The sequence below is a fragment of the Stomoxys calcitrans genome, chromosome 1 (genome assembly GCF_963082655.1).
Source record: "Stomoxys calcitrans chromosome 1, idStoCalc2.1, whole genome shotgun sequence".
NCBI classification, from domain to species: domain Eukaryota; kingdom Metazoa; phylum Arthropoda; class Insecta; order Diptera; family Muscidae; genus Stomoxys; species Stomoxys calcitrans.
Window position 1 is genome coordinate 118,983,256 of NC_081552.1, and position 20,492 is coordinate 119,003,747.

General features: G+C 37.5%; 1 protein-coding gene across 2 annotated transcripts in view; it reads left to right on the top strand.

Moving 5' to 3' along the window:
• The window catches only part of LOC106094058 (organic cation transporter protein), a 47,652-nt gene extending 28,601 nt beyond the window's left edge, over positions 1-19,051 (top strand). The window contains exons 2-7 of one of the 2 annotated variants that reach the window (XM_059360881.1): positions 15,720-15,966; positions 16,030-16,133; positions 16,210-16,448; positions 16,545-16,979; positions 17,033-17,214; positions 17,280-19,051. In XM_059360881.1, coding sequence (XP_059216864.1) covers positions 15,720-15,966; positions 16,030-16,133; positions 16,210-16,448; positions 16,545-16,979; positions 17,033-17,214; positions 17,280-17,456 — 1,384 coding nt within the window. In that variant the 3' untranslated portion in view covers positions 17,457-19,051. Of the gene's footprint in view, positions 1-15,719; positions 15,967-16,029; positions 16,134-16,209; positions 16,980-17,032; positions 17,215-17,279 lie in introns of both variants that reach the window. The other variant, XM_059360880.1, reaches the window with a different exon arrangement.
• The last annotated feature ends 1,441 nt before the right edge of the window (positions 19,052-20,492 follow it).

The following is a 20,492-nucleotide window of genomic DNA, read 5'->3' on the forward strand; positions in this document are numbered from 1 at the left end:
GTGTCGGAGAGTCGAAAGACAGATAAAGTGATTCCAGGTATGTTCCACCGTCTCCCTGTCTCATCACTGTTGCATCCGACGTTCAGAACTCTGGGGAAAATATATAATTTTAGTTTTTATGTGAAATAACGCAGGTCCTTAGCCTAGTACCAGTGTTAGCATAGAAAAATTGGTAGTTGATATGGTTCAGTCCAGAAACTTTATTCCGGGTCGTCCATGGCTTCTTAATTAAGGCAATATGAATATTGCCCTTGCTGATTTTCTGTATCAGAGCGTGAGTATCTGTCTCGTTCGGGTGGAGATTTATCTGGATGACCTCCATCATTAGTTCTGAATTAGATTGGCTTCTTGGGAGTGGGTGATGGTCACATCGTCTGCTCCCTGTTCTTTAGGCTGCATTGAGTTTCTCGTCACTGCACAGTCTGGTATTTTAATATTAGGATCTTTGCATATCCTAGTCTTCCGTGTCTTGAGAAAGTCGGTAATGGTTCCATTATCGGGTTCCTGTTCGTTAGGCTGGATTGAGTTTACCATCCCTGCACTGCCGGATTTTCCAATATTAGGATCTTTGCCTATACTAGCCTTCCAAATCTTGTGTAAATGGGTATCTTGGGAGTAGATTATGGTCTCATCGTCGGCTACTTGTGCGTTAGGCGGCATTGAGTTCTCTGCCACCGCGCTGCTTGATGTTTCAGCATTAGGGTCTTTATCCAATCTAGTCTTCCTAATCTCAAGAAAGTTGTTGATGATTTCGTCGTCGGGTCCCTGTTCATTAGGCTGTGTTGGGTCCCTCGCCCCTGCACTGCCTGATGTTTTAGTATAAGGATCTTTACTTATCCTGGTCTTCCCAATGTTGAGAGAGTCGGTGATAATCTCGTCTTCGGCCCTTTATCAGTTAGGCGTTATTGAGTGTCCCGCCACTGCACCGCCTGATGGCTCAATATGAGGATATTTGCCTATCCTAGTCTTCCCAATCTTGAAGAAGACGGCCATGGCCTCATAGTATGACATGTCGTTAGTCTTAGACAAACTTGTAGCGGAGACTTGATTAATGCCCACCACAAAGAGAGTTCCTTCAACCGTCTACTCCCTGTGGAAAACCTCCTATTTCTCCTCGACCAACTCTTGGTTTTGCTTGTTTAAGACTTCCATCATACGCTCCGTCACGATTTCGCGGCCCACATCCTTAATGAAGACCGTCGCCTGTGTGAGCTGGGGGATGTCCACCTTTCTCAAAAGGTTAAACTTTGTGCCCCAGGGAGTGTGGATTCATCCAACGAGCTTTTTTACGGTATCAACACATTCCGCTAACGCAAAACGCAGCGTTTAGATGTCCCCTTTATACTCACAGCTCATAATTCGTATGGGTGGACCCCCTTCAGGGTTCAATACATGTTCGATAAACCATTCGTTTACCAAATGCCTCACCTGGGACCGACGATCTAGTGGAATTCCACCGGATGCACAGCCGATATCGACGACTGCATAAGTCATATAATCTCTGTTGAACTGGTCTGAACTGGTCTTCCCAGAGTATTTGAAAGCGAGGAGCTCTTTTTCTTCTTCAGTATTTTAACAGTGTTTGCTCTTCGGGATATCTATTTTTTCCTGCTTCCGTAGAAGTGCTTGGAATATCAGTTCTATCCCTTCCAGGATCCTGCACTTTCGCCCGAGATTGCGCTGTCGGTACATACTCCTCTGTATCCCTCGTCGTGCACCGGATCGCTTTCCCGGACTGCTTGTGAGCTTAGCAAAGCCATTGCTCACCTCTGCCGTCATCCCACTGCTTTCATCTCTCGATTCGGCTGCGATGACTGTTTCATTGACACTGTCGTTGTCTGAATCCGAGTCGGTAACAACACCTTCACATAAAGGCTGGTTTATCTGTCACTTTCTCAATAATTAGTCTGACGACTAGTTTTGCGCTTGAAACATTATTCTCGACTACAGGTTCCAAGGCACACATACCTATTGGAGGGTAGGACAACATGCTGCGGTCTGACTCAACCACCGCAGCTGTTGGGTCTTTGGAGTTCATTTTGACCCTTCTCGAAAAAGGCTTTAAAATTTTTTCGTAATAGGTAGTACCTATTCTAAGTTACGGATATTTTTATTTGAGGAGCGAGATGAAAACACGTCCGCTCCACTCAATGGCTACTTTAAGAACGGATTGAGTTAAAGCCCACAAAATTGGGATACAGTTACAATTTGACAGTATATATCGGGCAATTAGAGGATTCTTTGAAATTCATACATTTGGGCACTAAAACTTACAAAATATTACTTTGTTTTCGGATGAGGCTAAAGCCCTAAAAATTGGGATACAGTTACACCTTGATATTGGTTGTACAATCGGGGGCAGCGAACAACCGGGCGTATGCCATCTTTTTATATAAAAGAGTCGAGTGATTGACTGACTGGATAACTGACTGATCACTGCCTGGATCAAACGTCTAAAGCTAGAGTCATGAAATCTTGCACGAATGATGGTCCTGGGACGTAGGTACGATATAAGGCAGGGTTTGGTGATATCGGTACGTTAAGTTACTCAAGGAAACCCAGAAGTACGAAATGGTAAATGTTTGCCCAGCTCGAACGGAGAGGGCTAAAATTGTGATTTTGGGCACAAATTGAAAAGAGTTTCGAAAAACTTTGATTTCGGAATAGTGTTACATCTGGGCACTACCTACCGGGCGACTAGAAGATTTTTTTTGGTATTCGTTCATTTTGGTACTAAAACGTACAAAATGGTATTTTATTTTTATACCCATTTTTATACCGATTTTGCTGAAATTTGGGACAGTGAGTTGTGTTAGGCCCTACGACATCCTTCGTCAATTTGGCTCAGATCGGTCCAGATTTGGATATAGCTGCCATATAGACCGATCTTCTAATTTAGGGTCTTAGGCCCATAAAAGCCATATTTATTATCCGATTTTGCTGAAATTTGGGACAGTGAGTTGTGTTAGGCCCTTCGACATCCTTCGTCAAGTTGGCCCAGATCGGTCCAGATATGGATATAGGAATATAGGAAGGATCTAAAAGCACAAAATTTGGTATCAAATTCTGGGGTGGGATGGCTAGGAGAGCCGCCCACCCCCAAAACCCGGCAAACGGATTTATAGACCAACCACTACAATATGGGACTCAAATTAAAGGTATTTGAGAGTAGGAAACGAATCTGATATCCAATTGCGGAACTAAATGTTTCGTGGGTCACCCCAACACTATAAAACCCCTCAAATTGGACGTATTTACCGATCATGGCAATATGGATCTTAAATGAAAAATCTTTGGGAATGGAGCACGAAATTCACTTTTGGGACCAAGTGTCTGGGGGTTCACCACACCCCAAGAAGGACTTTTACTGACCATTGCAATGTGGGGTTTAAATAAGAGGTACTTGAGTGTAGAAAAATCCATAGGGAAATTGGAATACATTTTCAACTACAATTACACAGAAATGTTAAAATTTAAAGAACTTCTCTCCAACATAGCATAATCGGGCGAAGCAGAGCGGGCCGGGCTCAGCTAGTCTTATATATAAAAATCAATTTGTGTGTTCCTTATAGACTCAGAAACGGCTGAACCGATTTTCTTGAAATTTTCACAGATGGTACATAATGATCCCGTGATGAAAATAGGGTACTATATTTTTTGATATCTAAACCTTCCCCTTACCCTAATTTTCAGAAGCGCCAGATCTCGGTGATGGGTAGTGCGATTTATGCGAAATTTTGTGTGCTCTCATATGGTACCCTAAAAATAAAAATTTGGTATCCAAATTTCGGATGGGGTACCTAGGGGGCCGCCCCACCCTAAAACCTACCAAACATATATTTACACCAATCACTTCAATATAGGACTCGAATGAAAGGTATTTAGGATAAGAAAACGTACCTTATATCCAATTGTCGGACCAAGTATTAGGGGGACCACCCCAACCAAAACACCCCTAAATCGAACTTATTTATCGACCATGGCAATATGGGACTCAAATGAAAGGTATTTGCGAGTAGAATACGAATCTGATATCCAAACGTGGGACCACGTTTCTGGGGGTCCACCCTTTCCCCAAAATACCCCCCCAAACAGGACTTATTTACTGACCATGGGGCTTATATAAAGTGTTTACGGGGCCGTTTCTCCCCAAAAACATCCCCACAATGGGGACAAATTTACGACCATAGCAATATGGGGCTCAAATGAAAGGTCTTTGAGAGTAAAGAAGAATATGAGGCTCAAATAAGAGGGTTTTTAGAGTGGAACACGGATCCGATATATATTTTCGAGGCCAACTAACTGAGTGGCCTCCCATCCGCCAAAACACCCCCCAAGCCGGTCATGTTTGCCGACTATGGACATATGGGGCTCAAATTAAAGGTATTTGGGAGAAGATCACGTATCTGATATCAACATTTGGGACCAACTGTCTAGAGGACGTCCCACCACCATAAAAACCACCAAATGGGACTTATTTTCTCACCACGACAATTTGGGTCTTAAAGAGAGTGGAACTAAATATTCATAGTTTTTAGTGCCAATACCCCAAACCGGACATATTTGGTGACTTTTGCAATAAGGAGTTCAAATAAGATTAGAAAAAGAATTTGATATACAATTTGAGGCCAATGGCAATATGGGGTTCAAATAAATCATATATCTTATATATAAAAATCAATTTGTGTTTGTTTGTAAGTTTGTTTGTTTGTAGGTTTGTGTGTTCTTTATAGACTCAGAAACGGCTGAACCGATTTTCTTGAAATTTTCACAGGTGATGCATAATGATCCCGTGGTGAAAATAGGGTACTAAATTTTTTCATATTTGAAGGGGGGCGGACCCTCCCCCTTACCCTAATTTTTAGAAACGCCAGATCTCGGAGACGGGTGGTGCGATTTAAGCGAAATTTTGTGTGCTCTCATATAGTACCCTAAAAATTAAAATTTGGTATCCAAATTTCGGATGGGGTACCTAGGGGGGCCGCCCCACCCTAAAACCTACCAAACATATATTTAGACCAATCACGACAATATGGGACTCAAATGAAAGATATTTAGGATAAGAAAACGTATCTGATATCCAATTGTCGGACCAAGTGTTAGGGGACCACTCCAACCTCCAAAACACCCCTAAATCGGACATATTTACCGATCATGGCAATATGCGACTCAAATTAAAGGGATTTGCGAGTGGAATACGACCCAAAACACCCACCAAACAGGACTTATTTACTGACCATGGGAATATGGGGCTCAAATAAAAGGTATTTTAGTGTAGAATACGAATTTGATATCCAAACAATGGACCAAGTGTTTGGGGGCCGCCTTTCCCCAAAAACATCCCCCGATTGGGACAAATTTACGACGATAACAATATGGGGCCCAAATGAAAGGTCTTTGGGAGTAAAGCACGAATCGGATATCAATATTCGGGAAAGGTGTTTATGGCGCCACCCCACCCCTACAACACCACCCAAATAGGAAGTATTTGCTGACTATTGCAATATGAGGCTCGAATAAGAGGGTTTTTCGAGTAGAATACGAATCCGATATATATTATCAAGGCCAACTCACTGAGTGGCCGCCCATCCCCCAAAACACCCTCAAAGCCGGTCATGTTGCCGACTGTGGAAATATGGGGCTCAAATTGAAGGTATTTGGGAGTAGACCACGTATCTGATATCAACATTAGGAACCAACTGTCTTGGGGACGACCCACCACCATAACAACCCCCAAATAGGACGTTTGGATCTTAAGGAGAGTGAAACGTAATATAATATAGTTTTTGGGGCCGATGTCCCAAACCGGACTGACTTTTGCAATAAGGAGTATAAATGAGATTAGAAAACGAATTTGATATCGAACTTTGCTGATATATTTTCCCGGGGACCACCCCAATCCCCAAAACACCCCTAGATCGGGCATTTTTACCGTCTATGCCAATGTGGGGCTTTAAATAAATGGTATTTGAGAGAAAAGCACGATGCTGATATTTTTTCAGGGCTAAGTGTATGGGGGACGAGCTCACCCCCGAAAACACCCCTAAATCAGACATCAGGAGAATATCGTGCTGAAATAAAAATTTTAAGAATGGAGTACATCGTACATCCAAAATTAAATTCGTAGACCAATAAAGATCATATGGGATTCAGATAAAGGCACTTATATTGCTAAACTGTTTTTCAAGCGATATACTATTTTCGTAGCATGGTATTTCACTAAAAGCTCTTTAATTGTCGAAAATAACTATTGCAAAGAAAATTTTGTTCCATATAAAGTAAAAGAAGGCGCAGCGGAGCGGGCCCTGTCCAGCTAGTCATACATAAAAGCGATGATCAAAGTTAAAAAAAAAATTAAAACCGAATATAGCCGAAACCAGTGGAGATATTGTAGACCTCAATCGGACTTTTTGTAGGGATTTTTGAACACTATCAAGCAAAAATTTCGAAATCGAACCACAAACGAAGATTTGGCAGCCCCAAAAATTTTTCGAAATACCGAGGTGGCCAACCTTGAGGCCTGCCAAAAGGTGCCCGGACCAGAGAACTGCATAAGACCCAATATTGGGTACCCATAGATTTTTGGCACACTTATGAAGGACATTCAATAGAAAATTATATTTATTTTGAATGCCATCACAAAAACTAGTTACATATAACTAAAAAATTAAGTTATAACTTAATTTTAAGGTGACATATTAGCTTAAGTTGTAATTTAAAAATTAAGTTCTAACTTAATTTTTGAGTGGCATGCGAAATAAAACATAAGTGTCTATTGAGTGTCACATATTGGGTCTTATGATGTTCTCTGGCCCGAACAACCTAGGGCCTTGAAGTTTTGGACACGATCTCGCTAACACCTCAGCTCTAACAATTCTAAATTTCAAAGAGATATTTCTACCAGTTCTCACGCGGTATATTTATAACTAGTTGTTTTCGTTTTTGTCCCACTGTACAATGCCTTGGATGACTTGGTATCACGAATGAACATTTCATTCCCAAAACTTCAGCCAAATCGAATAAAATCTGCGGCTTCCAGAGATTGGGAGATCGGTTTATATGGGAGCTATATCAGGTTATAAACCGATTTGAACCGTACTTGGCGCAGTTGTTGGAAGTCACAACAAAATTAGCGAAATCGGACGAAAATTGTAGCTTCCAGGGGTTCAAGAAGTCAAATTGGGAGATCGGTTTATACTTGAGCTATATACTTTTATTTGCGGAAAAACTTTGGCTAAAAAAAAGACGTTTGGTGTGGTTTGGAATTATAACTTCCTTTCTTTATTTTTCACTAGGCTTATATACTAAAATTTTGTTTATTGCTGCATTTTCGTTGTAGAACAATTCTTATTGTTGCAATTTTGTTTATTGCTGCATTTGGAAATGCAGCTGGAAAGAAAATACAGTTTAAAGCTAATATTAATATTTAAGTAAACAATTCTTTGGAAATTTGTTTGAAATAATAAAATGTGGAACGATTCTTATCAAGGGAATAATGGGAGACACTATCGTTGAGGGGAACTAGTAGGTGATACTATAACACCCCCACCGCTAGTTTGAGGCTCCGACGAAACTATATTATTCTTATTCCATTGTTTATAATATTTTCATCTTTTAATTGTACTCTTGTTACGTATGTGTTCTTATTCTTAATGATGTATATAAAAATAACTAAGATACAAATTGATACAATAATAGAGACATCGATGACAAAACTTATAATTTTTGTGTTCTTATCTTTATACAATGCTTGTTTCAATGTTTCTTCATATTCTATTTGTTTTAAATATAATGATTCAATTTTTATGTCGGCTAGAGTTGTGTTACTATTTTCTTTAATTTTTGTTATAAGGTTTGGTAGGATAAATTTATCTTTGTATTTTTATTTTAATATTCGTAAAACTTTTATTTAATGTGTTTATTTCACAATTTTCGAATTTGATCAAAAAGTTCCCGGTAATTCTCACTTTGGCTTTGTTACAGTTATGAGTTATTTTATTGTTAAAGTTTTTAAGAATTAGTATTCCCGGAATGAATTCGGTTACTTCTTGTTTATTTGATGGTTGCATTTTACAATTAGCTTCCTCGAATTTTAGTATGTTGTTCAAGCAATTGTCTTCGATTTTATTTAGGTTTCTTTTCAGGTTATCTTTAATGTAAGTACTATAAACGTTACTTTCTAGATCTATGAGTACGTCAGAATAATTAAGCTGTATGGATCTGTTATTCTTATCAGGGATTGGTACGAATGTTACCGTGGATAGAGGATCTTTTGAAAAATGTGGAATGGAAAGAATTATGATAACGTTGTTATCGTGGAGTGCTATGGTTACTTTAATGTTGGTGTAACTGATAATTTGTCCGATGTCATCCACATATTGCCGTAAAAGTGAGATATCGTTGTTGATCTGGTATATGTGTTCTATAAAGGTTATTTCTTCTTCCATGGTTGAGATTTTATTCCCTATAATATTTTTGAGTTTCGTTAAGTAGTTTCCAATAATGTTCTGCTGGTAGTTTATGTGATTGGTTATATTCTGGATTTGAGAGTTCATTATATTGCTTATATACGTTAAGTTATTAATTTTGTCTGTTAAATTGTTATCGTTCGCTCGCAGCAGCTGAAGGGTCTCATTAATTTGTTTTTCGTCGTCGCTGTCCATTGTGCCAGCAATAGTTTTTAAGCCTTTGCCTAGGATATTTAAGAGAGCCCGTTTCTTTCGAAAATGTGGGTTGAGGTTTTCTATTTTTGCCTTTAATAGCATAAAATTTTTGTTTACTGTATCTAGTAACCTTTTTGATTCGGTATTTGATGTTTTTAAAATGCCAATATTAGTTTTGATTATTTCTAATGTTCGTTCGTATTCTGTGGTGTTTATTATATGTAATATCTTGGTATAGTGTTCAATAGTTTTGGTTTCTCCTGTCTTGATTGGTATGTATCCGTTATTGGTTGATAGGTCTTGTATGTCGAGGGTTTGGGCCTTGGTTGCTGTAGTAAATGCAACCATTATTATGATCCAGTTAATCATCTGAAAGGGGATGGTAATTATCTAGATTTTGCTTTAATTTTAAGGTTATTCTTGTCTTGGTATTTCTTTTGAGGTCTTATATGTGCTTTGTAATATTTATGCCCTGTTTTTGTGTTTTCAATATGATCTTCATCGACTTTCTTAGATTCTATCTTTCTGTACCTCCTATGATTTTTACCCTCTCGGATTTCTCTTATATAGTTAGTACCTTCCTCTATCACTATATCGGTTCTATTTTTGTTAAGTTTATTAATATAGTTATGTTTCTTCTTTAACATTAGATCATGTATTTCGGGATATTTATCCTCATGTACTTTGTCATTTATAAAGTCTATTGGTTTGATTTGTGTGGTGCTATGAATCGTATTATTATAAAATCCAATGATACGTGATATTTTTTCCTCTGTCGTTTCGTCTTTGGATTGCTCGTCATGTCGTAGTAATCTTAAGTGTTCGTTCAATGTATTGTGAAGTCGTTCGATATCTGCGATGGATGTATGGTTACTGTTTGATGTGTAGTGTATATTAATGTTCTCTTTCCTTAAATATTCTTGAATCGGAATAGCTTTAAATCCTAACTCATTGTCAACAACAATTTTTTCTATTCTTCCAAATGTGCTGGTATATGCATTAATTTTGATTTAAACTCTATCCATGATCTTCCATTAATTTTGTATGCTGTGGCGTGTTTTGAAAATTTGTCGATTATAGTTAAGTAAAGTTGTTTCTCTAGTGTATAGAAAACGTCTAAGTGTAATATTTCCCTAGGTTTTGTGGGTATTTCCGTTAGTTTGTAAGGTAGTCTATGTGGTCTTCTGTCATACTTTTCCAATGTGCATATTTCGCAATGTTAATAAACTGGGTTATCCTTAATTTAAGTTTGGGGTTATAAATTTTTGTTTTTAGTTCCTCGAACACTACCTGAATGCCTCTGTGATTTTTGCTTAGATGTTCTTCCTCAATTATGTTTGTTAGTTGGAGTTCGTCTTCTATATCGTCTAGTTTTCTAAAAGTCCTGATTAATTTGAATCCGTTATTATTTGAAAAGAATTCCCTACAAGTGTCTCTGAAAGTGTCGTAAAATTCATTGTCTATCAGAACTGCATTTATTTGTGTTGGGTGACAGTGGGTTTTTAAAATCATAATTGCATATTCTTTATCTAGTTCTTTTATTGTTACGGTTTTTCTAATATTCTGAAAGATGTTTTCGGTTTTTATCCGTGCTGATCCGGAATGAATTTTTTTTACGATGAGTTGGTTTTTAAATAAAAATGGGTTGGATGTTTTCTAATGAATTGATCTCGACAATTTCCTTTTCGATCCTTGATAATGCATCTGCATTACTGTTTTTTGTTCCCTTTTTGTATTTAATCTCATAATCGAATTCTGACAGCTTGAGCCTCCGTCTGACTAGTTTTGAGTTGGGTTCTTTAATTGAAAAGAGCCATGTTAACGGTTTGTGATCTGTCTCGATTATGAATTTGCGTCCGAAAAGGTATGGGCGAAAGTATTTTGTGGCCCAAATAATTGCTAGAATTTCTTTTTCTATCGTACTGTAATTGATCTCGTGTTCATTTAGGGTACGACTAGCATAGCAAATCGGGTGGTTTTCTTGAGATAGTATCGCTCCAAGGGCAAAGTTACTAGCGTCCGTTGTTAGGGTGAATTTCTTAGTAAAGTCGGGGTAAGCGAGGATTGGATCGTGTATTAGTAAGTTTCGTAGCGTATTAAAGCTTTCCTGATATTCTGGATCGGATGTGTTTATTTTGGCATCCTTTTTAAGACACTTTGTCATGGGTTTAGCTATTAGCGAATAATCTTTTATAAATTTACGATAATAACCAGTCAAACCTAGGAATTGTTTAATTTGTTTAGGTGATTTGGGGATGGGGAAGTTAACTATGCACTCGATTTTTTTTGGGTTAGGTTTTATACTTTCTAATGTCACGACATGGACAAGGAATTCAGTTTCCCTTTTTAAAAATTCCGACTTGTCCAATTGGACCTTGAGGTTGGCTTCTTGCAAACGGTTAAAAACAAGTTTTATTGAATTTATGTGTTCCTGCAGTGAGGTAGAAAATATTATCACATCGTCTAGATAAACCAGACAGATTTTGTTGATATAGTCTCTAAGGACGTAGTTCATCAACCTTTGGAATGTCGCTGGGGCTGTCTTTAGCCCAAACGGCATTCGTAAAAACTCGTAATGGCCTCCTTCCACACTGAAGGCAGTTTTATGGATGTCCTCCTCTTCGATTTCAATCTGATGAAATCCTTTTGCGAGGTCAAGTGTTGTAAAATACTGGCATCTTCCCAGTTTGTCGAGTATTTCGTCAATGTTAGGTATGGGGTACTTATCGTCGATTGTGTCCTCATTTAATTTACGGTAATCAATGACAAGTCTCCATTTGTTCTTCCCACTTGCATCGGCTTTTTTTGGCACAATCCAAATAGGGGCAGAATAAGGCGAATTGCTATGCCTTATTATATTATTTTGCAACATTTCTTGTATCTGTCCTTCGACTTCTTCTTTATGTATGTAAGGATATCTATAGGATTTACTAATTATTGGAACATTGTTTCTTGTCCGAATTTTATGCTTTATAACGTTGGTAAAACTCAATCGAGTATTTTCTTGGAAGAAGATTGAAGAGTATTTTTTTATTAGCTGTAAGAGACATCTTTTCTCTTCAGAATTAAGGTAAGGTAAGGTGTCCTAATTTGTTGTTCCAAGCCATGATATTGCTTCATATCCCTGGTATCATCGCCTACCTTCTGCGTGGGCATGATTTTACTTAAATTTTTGTTATATTGTTCTTCAAAAAATATTGGTTTGTCATTTGTTTCTTCTCTATTTTCGCTATTCTTATTGTCAAAAAGTATTGGTATGTCCTGTCCGTTTATTTGTATGGAATTGTTTTTATAATTTATGCAAGTATTGTATGTTTTAAGTATATCGTTGCCTAGTAACCCATCATAGTGATTGTGAAATTTTAAAACATAAAACTCTAACGCATTACTAGTTATATTAAATTCTTGAAATGCTGGAATTACTGCCTTTTCTGTTATGGTCACTTGGTGTTGGAGAGTTTTAATAACAAGAGGTTTTATTTGGTGTATCCATTTCGGATGACAAATTCCTGGATTAATAATTGAATTAGTGGCTCCAGTATCCACTATCAGTCTCAAGTGACCTAACTTGGTTTTTAGCATTATATATGGTAATTGCCTGTCGAGGCTCTGTCCTGAAAATTTTCGGCTGTGCCTATTTCCATGGGTTCAGGCTGATTTCTAGTGTTTTGTCTGTTTGCATGGAAAGGGTTTTGGAAATTTCGTTCGTGGTTTGGGAATGGTCGTTGGTAATTTCTTCCTTGGTTTGCGAATGGTGGTTGGTGATTTCTTCCTTGATTTGGGAATGGTTGTTGGTAATTTCCTCCTTGGTTTACGAATGGTGGTTGGTAATCTCTTCCTTGATTTGGGAATGGTTGTTGATGGTTTCTTCCGTGATTTGGGAGTGGTTGTTGGTAGTTTTTTCGTTTACTAGATTGTGCGTTGGGCTGTGCTCTTTTCATTGTTTCCGGTGTATGCGTAGCCGGCTTGAAATAATATGTCCATGGCCTGTTCCAAGTCTCCTGGGTTCCTACAGAACAGGATGGATTTCATAGGCTCTGGAATTTTGCTTTTAAAAATGTTTAAAGCGGTGTGTTTGTTATTAATCGCACTTTGCCTAGTTGCTTCACCTTCTCCTAGTATAACTACCAGTTTGTTGTTTAGTCTGTGCAATTTGTCCTTTACGTCATTATAGAAGTCTAGTGTGTTCGTCCTGAAAGTCACACTCCTTAATTCGTCGAAAAGTTCTTCACTAGAACGTCTGTCCCCAAAATTGTTTTGCAACATGTTTCTTATGTCAGTCCATGAAATCGCGTGGCAGTTTATCTCAATTGCCTGCCTAGCTTTTCCTTTGAGTTTGGACTTTATAATGTCGGAGAAAAGTAATTGGGACAATTCGTCGTATGTGCGTAAGTGTGGGTAAATTCGGTCAACGAGGGTAGTAAAAGTCTGTAAGTTTTTTGAATCCCCATAGAACTCCGGTAAGTTGTTTAAGTATTTTAGTGGGTCTATGGTTAGTCTGTTAATCTGATTTTCGGCCTGTTCTGCCATTTTAGTTATTGATTTTCCTTTATATTTTGGGCTATAGTCCTGTTTTGTTTTTTTTGTTTGTTTAATTACGTCTAAAATATTGTCTGAGTTTCTTTCTCAAAATGCGTCTGTTTCTGTTACTTCCTATGTTACGAATGTAATGTTCTGTTCTTTCGTCAGTCAGGTATCCATCATTCGATTCAATCCCTGAGTCAAGTTCTAATGCTGTCGACCCGTTATTAGGGCTTCTTGGTACGTATTCAAAGTCTGATGGGTACTCTGATAATGAGTCACTATCGCTCATAGAAGATGGGAAAAAAAAATTTCGACAATTGCTTGTGGGGAATTATTTTCCTACACGATTTTTTCACAAAGGTAAATATTTTCTTATAAAATATACAAATTATTCTTAATTATAGATTTCTAGAGATAGTCTTACTTTGAAATTTGGTTGTTGGTGCTAAGGATTGCGGGTTCACTTTCTTCTTAGTAGTAGAGTCTTCCACGGTGCAGTTCTCGGCATGAACTGTTCTTTAACTTATTAGCTTGTTGGTACTGTTATTTCTCAGTTTTTTATTTTGTTCCGTTTGGTTTTTAGTTATGTTTAAGGATATATTTTATAGTTTTTTTATTTTTGATTTTAACTTTGTTAAATTTTGAGTCCGTAAAATTGTAAATTATGTTGTACGGATATTTATATCGTTTCTTTGGAGTTTATAATTCACTATAGTGTTCGAAGGAATATCCTTTTTTTTCACTAGGTTTTCTTCTGACACAAGGATGTTCACCAAAAGGATAGATCTTTATATCCTTTCTGGTTCCACTAATTTGTACGTCGCAAGTGTTTGAAAGAATAAATCTTTTTATCCTCTCTCTTTTCACTATTATTTTTTAGTCACAGGGATATTTCTTAATATCCTTTATACTTTTTCCTTCATGAAAATTTGTGTATCCTTTAATCTTATAAAGGATATTTCGAATACCGCACTAAGGATTAAAATCCTAGTTCTATCACGCACAATAAAATCTGTTTTATTATTTTTTACGTTGGATAGGACTTTGCGGAATCCTACCGACTGCGCCACTTTTATTTGCGGAAAAACTTTGGCTAAAAAAAAAGACGTTTGGTGTGGTTTGGAATTATAACTTCCTTTCTTTATTTTTCACTAGGCTTATATACTAAAATTTTGTTTATTGCTGCATTTTCGTTGTTGGAAATGCAGCTGAAAAGAAAATGCAGTTTAAAGCTAATATTAATATTTAAGTAAACAATTCTTTGGAAATTTGTTTGAAATAATAAAATGTGGAACGATTCTTATCAAGGGAATAATGGGAGACACTATCGTTGAGGGGAACTAGTAGGTGATACTATAACACTATATCTGAATCCGAACCGATGTGGCCCATTTGCAAATTCTACATATATATTACGTATCTGTGCAAAATTTCAAGCGGCTAGCTTTACGCGTTCGACCGCTACGGACGGACATGACTAGATCGAATCAGAATGTCGAGACGATCCAGAATATATATGCCTTATGGGGTCCCAGATAAATATTTCGAGGTGTTACTAACGGAATGACATGATTAGTATACCCCTTCCCTATTGTTGTGGGTATAAAAAGTACACGTTGTAAAGCTCCATCTGAGCAGTACCGGACTAGACTGCTATCCCCATACATCCCATGCAGGAGTCACTAGCGCCAGGCGTAGGCGAGATGGGTATGTACTGCACTGAATGGTGTATCACGAAGGTTAATTCCCCACCTCCACTTTAATCTTCCCACCTTAATCTTTATGTTGCACGTATATAACGGTAAAGCGGTTGTGCACAAATGCGTTGCAAATAATTCAAATAAGTTGTTGGAAGAAACTAAACGGAAGTACTTAGTGACCGAGTTCATGTAAAGGGTGATTTTTTTGAGGTTAGGATTTTCATGCATTAGTATTTGACAGATCACGTGGGATTTCAGACATGGTGTCAAAGAGAAAGATGCTCAGTATGCTTTGACATTTCATCATGAATAGACTTACTAACGAGCAACGCTTGCAAATCATTGAATTTTATTACCAAAATCAGTGTTCGGTTCGAAATGTGTTCATTCACCGTAACGTTGCGTCCAACAGCATCTTTGAAAAAATACGGTCCAATGATTCCACCAGCGTACAAACCACACCAAACAGTGCATTTTTCGGGATGCATGGGCAGTTCTTGAACGGCTTCTGGTTGCTCTTCACTCCAAATGCGGCAATTTTGCTTATTTACGTAGCCATTCAACCAGAAATGAGCCTCATCGCTGAACAAAATTTGTCAAAATTTGAACACATTTCGAACCGAACACTGATTTTGGTAATAAAATTCAATGATTTGCAAGCGTTGCTCGTTAGTAAGTCTATTCATGATGAAATGTCAAAGCATACTGAGCATCTTTCTCTTTGACACCATGTCTGAAATCCCACGTGATCTGTCAAATACTAATGCATGAAAATCCTAACCTCAAAAAAAATCACCCTTTAATAATAAAAATACGTGTTATTTACTTTCAGATGTAATGTACCGCAATGTGACAGCGCAACTAGTCAGTATTGGGAGCCTTGGGTGAACTTTACCATTCCCCCAAAAGGTTCATCCCTAGATTCATGCAATCGTTATATCTTTGAGGAGGCAATCGAAAAATACACATCTATTCCCTCCAGTGAATTTTGCATTGCTCAAAATTTCAATACGTCGCGATTGGAGAAATGTGGCAAAGACTTTAAATTTCGCGATGAAGAATATACTGTGTCGAATGAGGTGAGATAGTGAAAGATTTCATTCTGATGAAATAAAGTAGTTCGTAGTTTTTAAATTTTACAGTTTGGATTCTTTTGCTCCGAAGAATGGAAGTTAAATATGGCTGGGACCATAAACAATGTTGGCCAGTTCATTGGTATTCCATTGGGTGGACTTTTGGCAGACAGGTAAATTTTAAGTCCTTAGATTTTCTTTGGGTTGCCAGATGTGAATTATAAATACTTTTTTTTCATATTCTTTCAGATATGGACGAAAAACTATTTTGGCTCTAGCTGGGTTTCTCAGTTCGATTATGGGCATAATACGTTCTTTTTCAGTTAATTACTACATGTTCTTGTCGTTTGAGTTGCTCGATATGGTAGTGGGAAGCACGCTCTTTCCCACGGCTTTTCTATTGGCTATAGAGCTAGTGGGACCTAAAAGACGAGTGGCTGCCGCTACAATAATAACAATCTTCTATTCATTGGGCGAGGCATTATTAGGTGTGTTGGCGCAGCAATTTCAAAATTGGAGAGTTTTACTTCGCGTGCTTTATGTACCGGCTGCAGTTCAAATATTTTTCCTATTTTTATTGCCAGAGAGTGTCCGTTGGCTACTGAGTCAACGCAGAGAGGATCAAGCCATTTCCATTCTACGTAGAGCAGCTCGCATTAACAAACGGAAGCTTTCTAACAGTAGCTTAGAACAGCTGGTGAACTTGAATAATTCAAAGTTGGAAGAAGCCAAAGAAAGCACTTATCCAATAAGGAAAGCATTTAAAATGTTTTCGTGGAGAATAACAAACTGCTCATTCTGTTGGTTTACGCACACCCTAGTGGCTTTGGGACTTAGTTTAAATTCGGTGAATTTGGGAGGTAACAAATACAATAACTTTATGTTGAATGGCCTGGTACAAGTTCCTGGTCTGATACTTCCTCTCTTCATTATGAATTCTTTGGGAAGACGTACTTCACTCTGTGGTTCAATGCTAGTGTGCGCTCTGTGCATGGGGGCGACCATTCTTTTTGGAAAATGTACGGAAACTACTATATAAAGGTGGACATTCTTTCATTATTTTCACTTTCAGATGGTTATGCCACAGAGTTGATTCTATTCTTAATTGGAAAATTTGCCATTACATGCAGTTTTCAAGTTCTGTACTTTTTCACATCAGAAATCTTTCCCACGAATGTTAGAAATAGTCTTCTGTCCTTATGCTCGATGATAGGCCGTATTGGATCCATGATAGCTCCCCAGACTCCATTGCTGGTAAGAAAACAGACACAGTATATTACAGCCAAGTAATCACTTTAAATTTTCGACGTTTTTTTCAGGCGAATTACTATGAATATGCCCCACAGATTCTTTTTGCTGGCTTTGCTTTAGTCAGTGGGTGTTTGACGTTACTGTTTCCTGAAACTTCAAATAAATGCCTCCCAACTACTATGGATGAAGCTAGCAATTTAAATAGGAAAACTGGTGGAAAAAGCGAGCAAGGAGATGATATTTAAACGTATGGTTTAAAAGAAACCTCAGATCTAAGACATCGTATTTTGTATTTTATACATTTATATTAGACCGCCCCATTCTATAAAGGAGAATTTTTTTCCAGATAGAGAAACGCATACCCTGCATTTTTTCCTTTAGATCCCAATAAGCAAAATACGAAATAGTATTGCGATCGGTTACCGATAACCCGTGCCGACACGACGTCCAAATTTGGATGTAGTGATTTCTAAGGAATCTGGCATGAAATTACTAAACTAAGTACACATTCAAATGTGAGTTATTACAAAATCACAAACTGTACCCTGCACCACAACTGTGGCTGAGATAAAATGTGTAGTTCAATTCAGAAATTGCTACTGATTTGGCTTAGCCATATCCGTCTGTCCACATATCCTTTCTGTGGTGATAGTCTGTCCGTCATTTTTTGTGACTAAGAAGGAGATCGCATTTTTTATCCAATCATCACGGAAATTTTTTTTTTTAGCCCAAAAGGCAAATACAATCAATTTTGGTAAAAATCAGTTTGGATTTAGATATAGCTCCCAAATTTTGGGTTGCCTAAAAAGTAATTGCGGATTTTTCATATAGTCGGCGTTGACAAATTTTTTCACAGCTTTTGACTCTGTAATTGCATTCTTTCTTCTGTCAGTTATCAGCTGTTACTTTTAGCTTGCTTTAGAAAAAAAGTGTAAAAAAAGTATATTTGATTAAAGTTCATTCTAAGTTTTATTAAAAATGCATTTACTTTCTTTTAAAAAATCCGCAATTACTTTTTGGGCAACCCAATATATAAAATGTCCTATTTAAACTTATGTATGGAATGTTGATTAATATGATCAAAATCGGTTCAAATTTGGATATAGTTCCCATTATAGTTTTCAACTACAGACCGATAATTCAACTTCGGTTACTATCTTTATTTTTTGATGAAATGATGATTTTGATGAAATTTGGCGCAGACTTCCAGATGAGTAATAAAACACTTCATACCAAATTTCGTGCAAATCAGTTAAGAATTGTAGTAACTACGACTTTAAACTAGTAAAACGGGCGAATTATATTTGGGAGCTATATCTAAATCTGAACCGATTTTTACCAAAATTGATAGCGTTTATCTCTGGGCTAAAAACCAGAAATATGCAAAATTTCGTGATAGTCGGTCACAAAAAAAAAAAAACAACAGACGGACTATCAGCACAGAAAGGATATGCGGACAGCCGGACATGGCTAAGCCGAATCAGCAGGAATTTCTGAGTCAAATTACACATTTTATCACAGCCACAGTAGGTACAGTTTGTGATTTTGTAATAAATTACATATAAGTGTATACTTAGTTTTCCAATTTCATTCTAGGAGCTAAAATACTCAACTAGATTCCTTAGAAAGCTCTGCATCCAAATTTGAACGTCGTGATGGGTTATCGTTAATCAATCGCCATTATATTTCGTATTTTGCTTATTGGGATCAAAACGAAAAGAAGAGGTTATGCGTTTCAAAATATATAATTTTTGCTTTTTTGGGACACTCTAGTGTATATACCATATTATAGCTATATTTATATCTATGTATATATATAAATGTGTATATGCCACTAAATAATAATTTACAAGAATAAATTTAAAATAGAAAAAAATTGCAAATTCAGAAATTGGTTTCATAGAATTTGACACCAGGAAATAGGAAATGAATGACTGAGTTCAACCGCTGTTGTAAAATGGTTTTGCAGATATCTGTTGGTTGCAGATATTTTAAAACTGACATATTTAGCTGGGCGTAAGTTGTAAACTTATCGCAATTTATTTTCCAAAATAATAAAAAAGTTAGCTAAAACTGCAGTTTTTGCTGGCAATGCGCAATAACCCCCAATGAAATGGCCTATTGAACTAGGTCCTAAATTAAAATGAAATAAGTCTGTAGTTAAACTTTGGATACCCACCACCTCGGGTATATATGTAAACCACCTTTCATCAAAATTCGGTGAAAATTTTATGATATGTCCCATATCAGTTATGTCCAAATATGTTCCGATTTGGACCTAATACTAATAAGTACATTAGCTATATCTAAAAATAAACCGATCTGAACTATATATGACACGGATGTCGAGAAGCCTAACATAAGTCACTGTGCCAAATTTCAGTGAAATCGGATTATAAATGCGCCTTTTATGGGGCCAAGACATTGAATCGAGATATCGGTCTACATGACAGCTATATCCAAATCGGGACCGATTTGAGCCAAGTAGCATAAAAATGTCGAAAATGCCCAAAACCTTAAGTCGAGAGATCGGTCTATATGGCAGCTATATTTAAATCTGGACCGATCTGGGCAAAATTAAGGAAGGACGTCGATGAGCCTAACCAAACTCACTGTCTCAAATTTCAGCGACATCGGACAATAAATGCGTCTTTTATAGCCCCAAAACCTAAAGCCTAGATATCGGTCTATATGGCAGCTATATCTAAATCTGGGCCGATCTGTGCGATATTGCAGAAGTATGTCAAGGGGCTTAACTTAACTCACTGTCCCAATTTTCGGCGTCATCGGACAATAAATGAGCAGTTTATGGGCCCAAAACCATAAATAAAAAAATCAGTCTATATGACAGCTATATCCAAATCTGAACCGATCTGAACCAAATTGAAGAAAGATGTCGAAGGTCCCAACACAACTCACTGTCCCAAATTTCAGCCAAATCGGACAATAAATGTGCCTTTTATGGGACTAGCACCATAAATCGGAGGATCGATCTGTATGGCAGCTATATCCAAATCTGGACCGATCTGAACCAAATTAACGATGAATGTCGATGGGCCTTACACAACTCACTGTTCCAAATTTCAGCGAAATCGGATAAAAAATGCGGCTTTTATGGGCCTTAGACCCTAAATCGGAGGATCGGTCTATATGGCAGCTATATCCAAATCTGGACCGATCTGGGCCAAATTGACGAAGGATGTCGAAGGGCCTAACACAATCCACTGCCCCAAATTTCAGCAAAATCGGATAATAAATGTGGCTTTTATGGGCCTAAGACC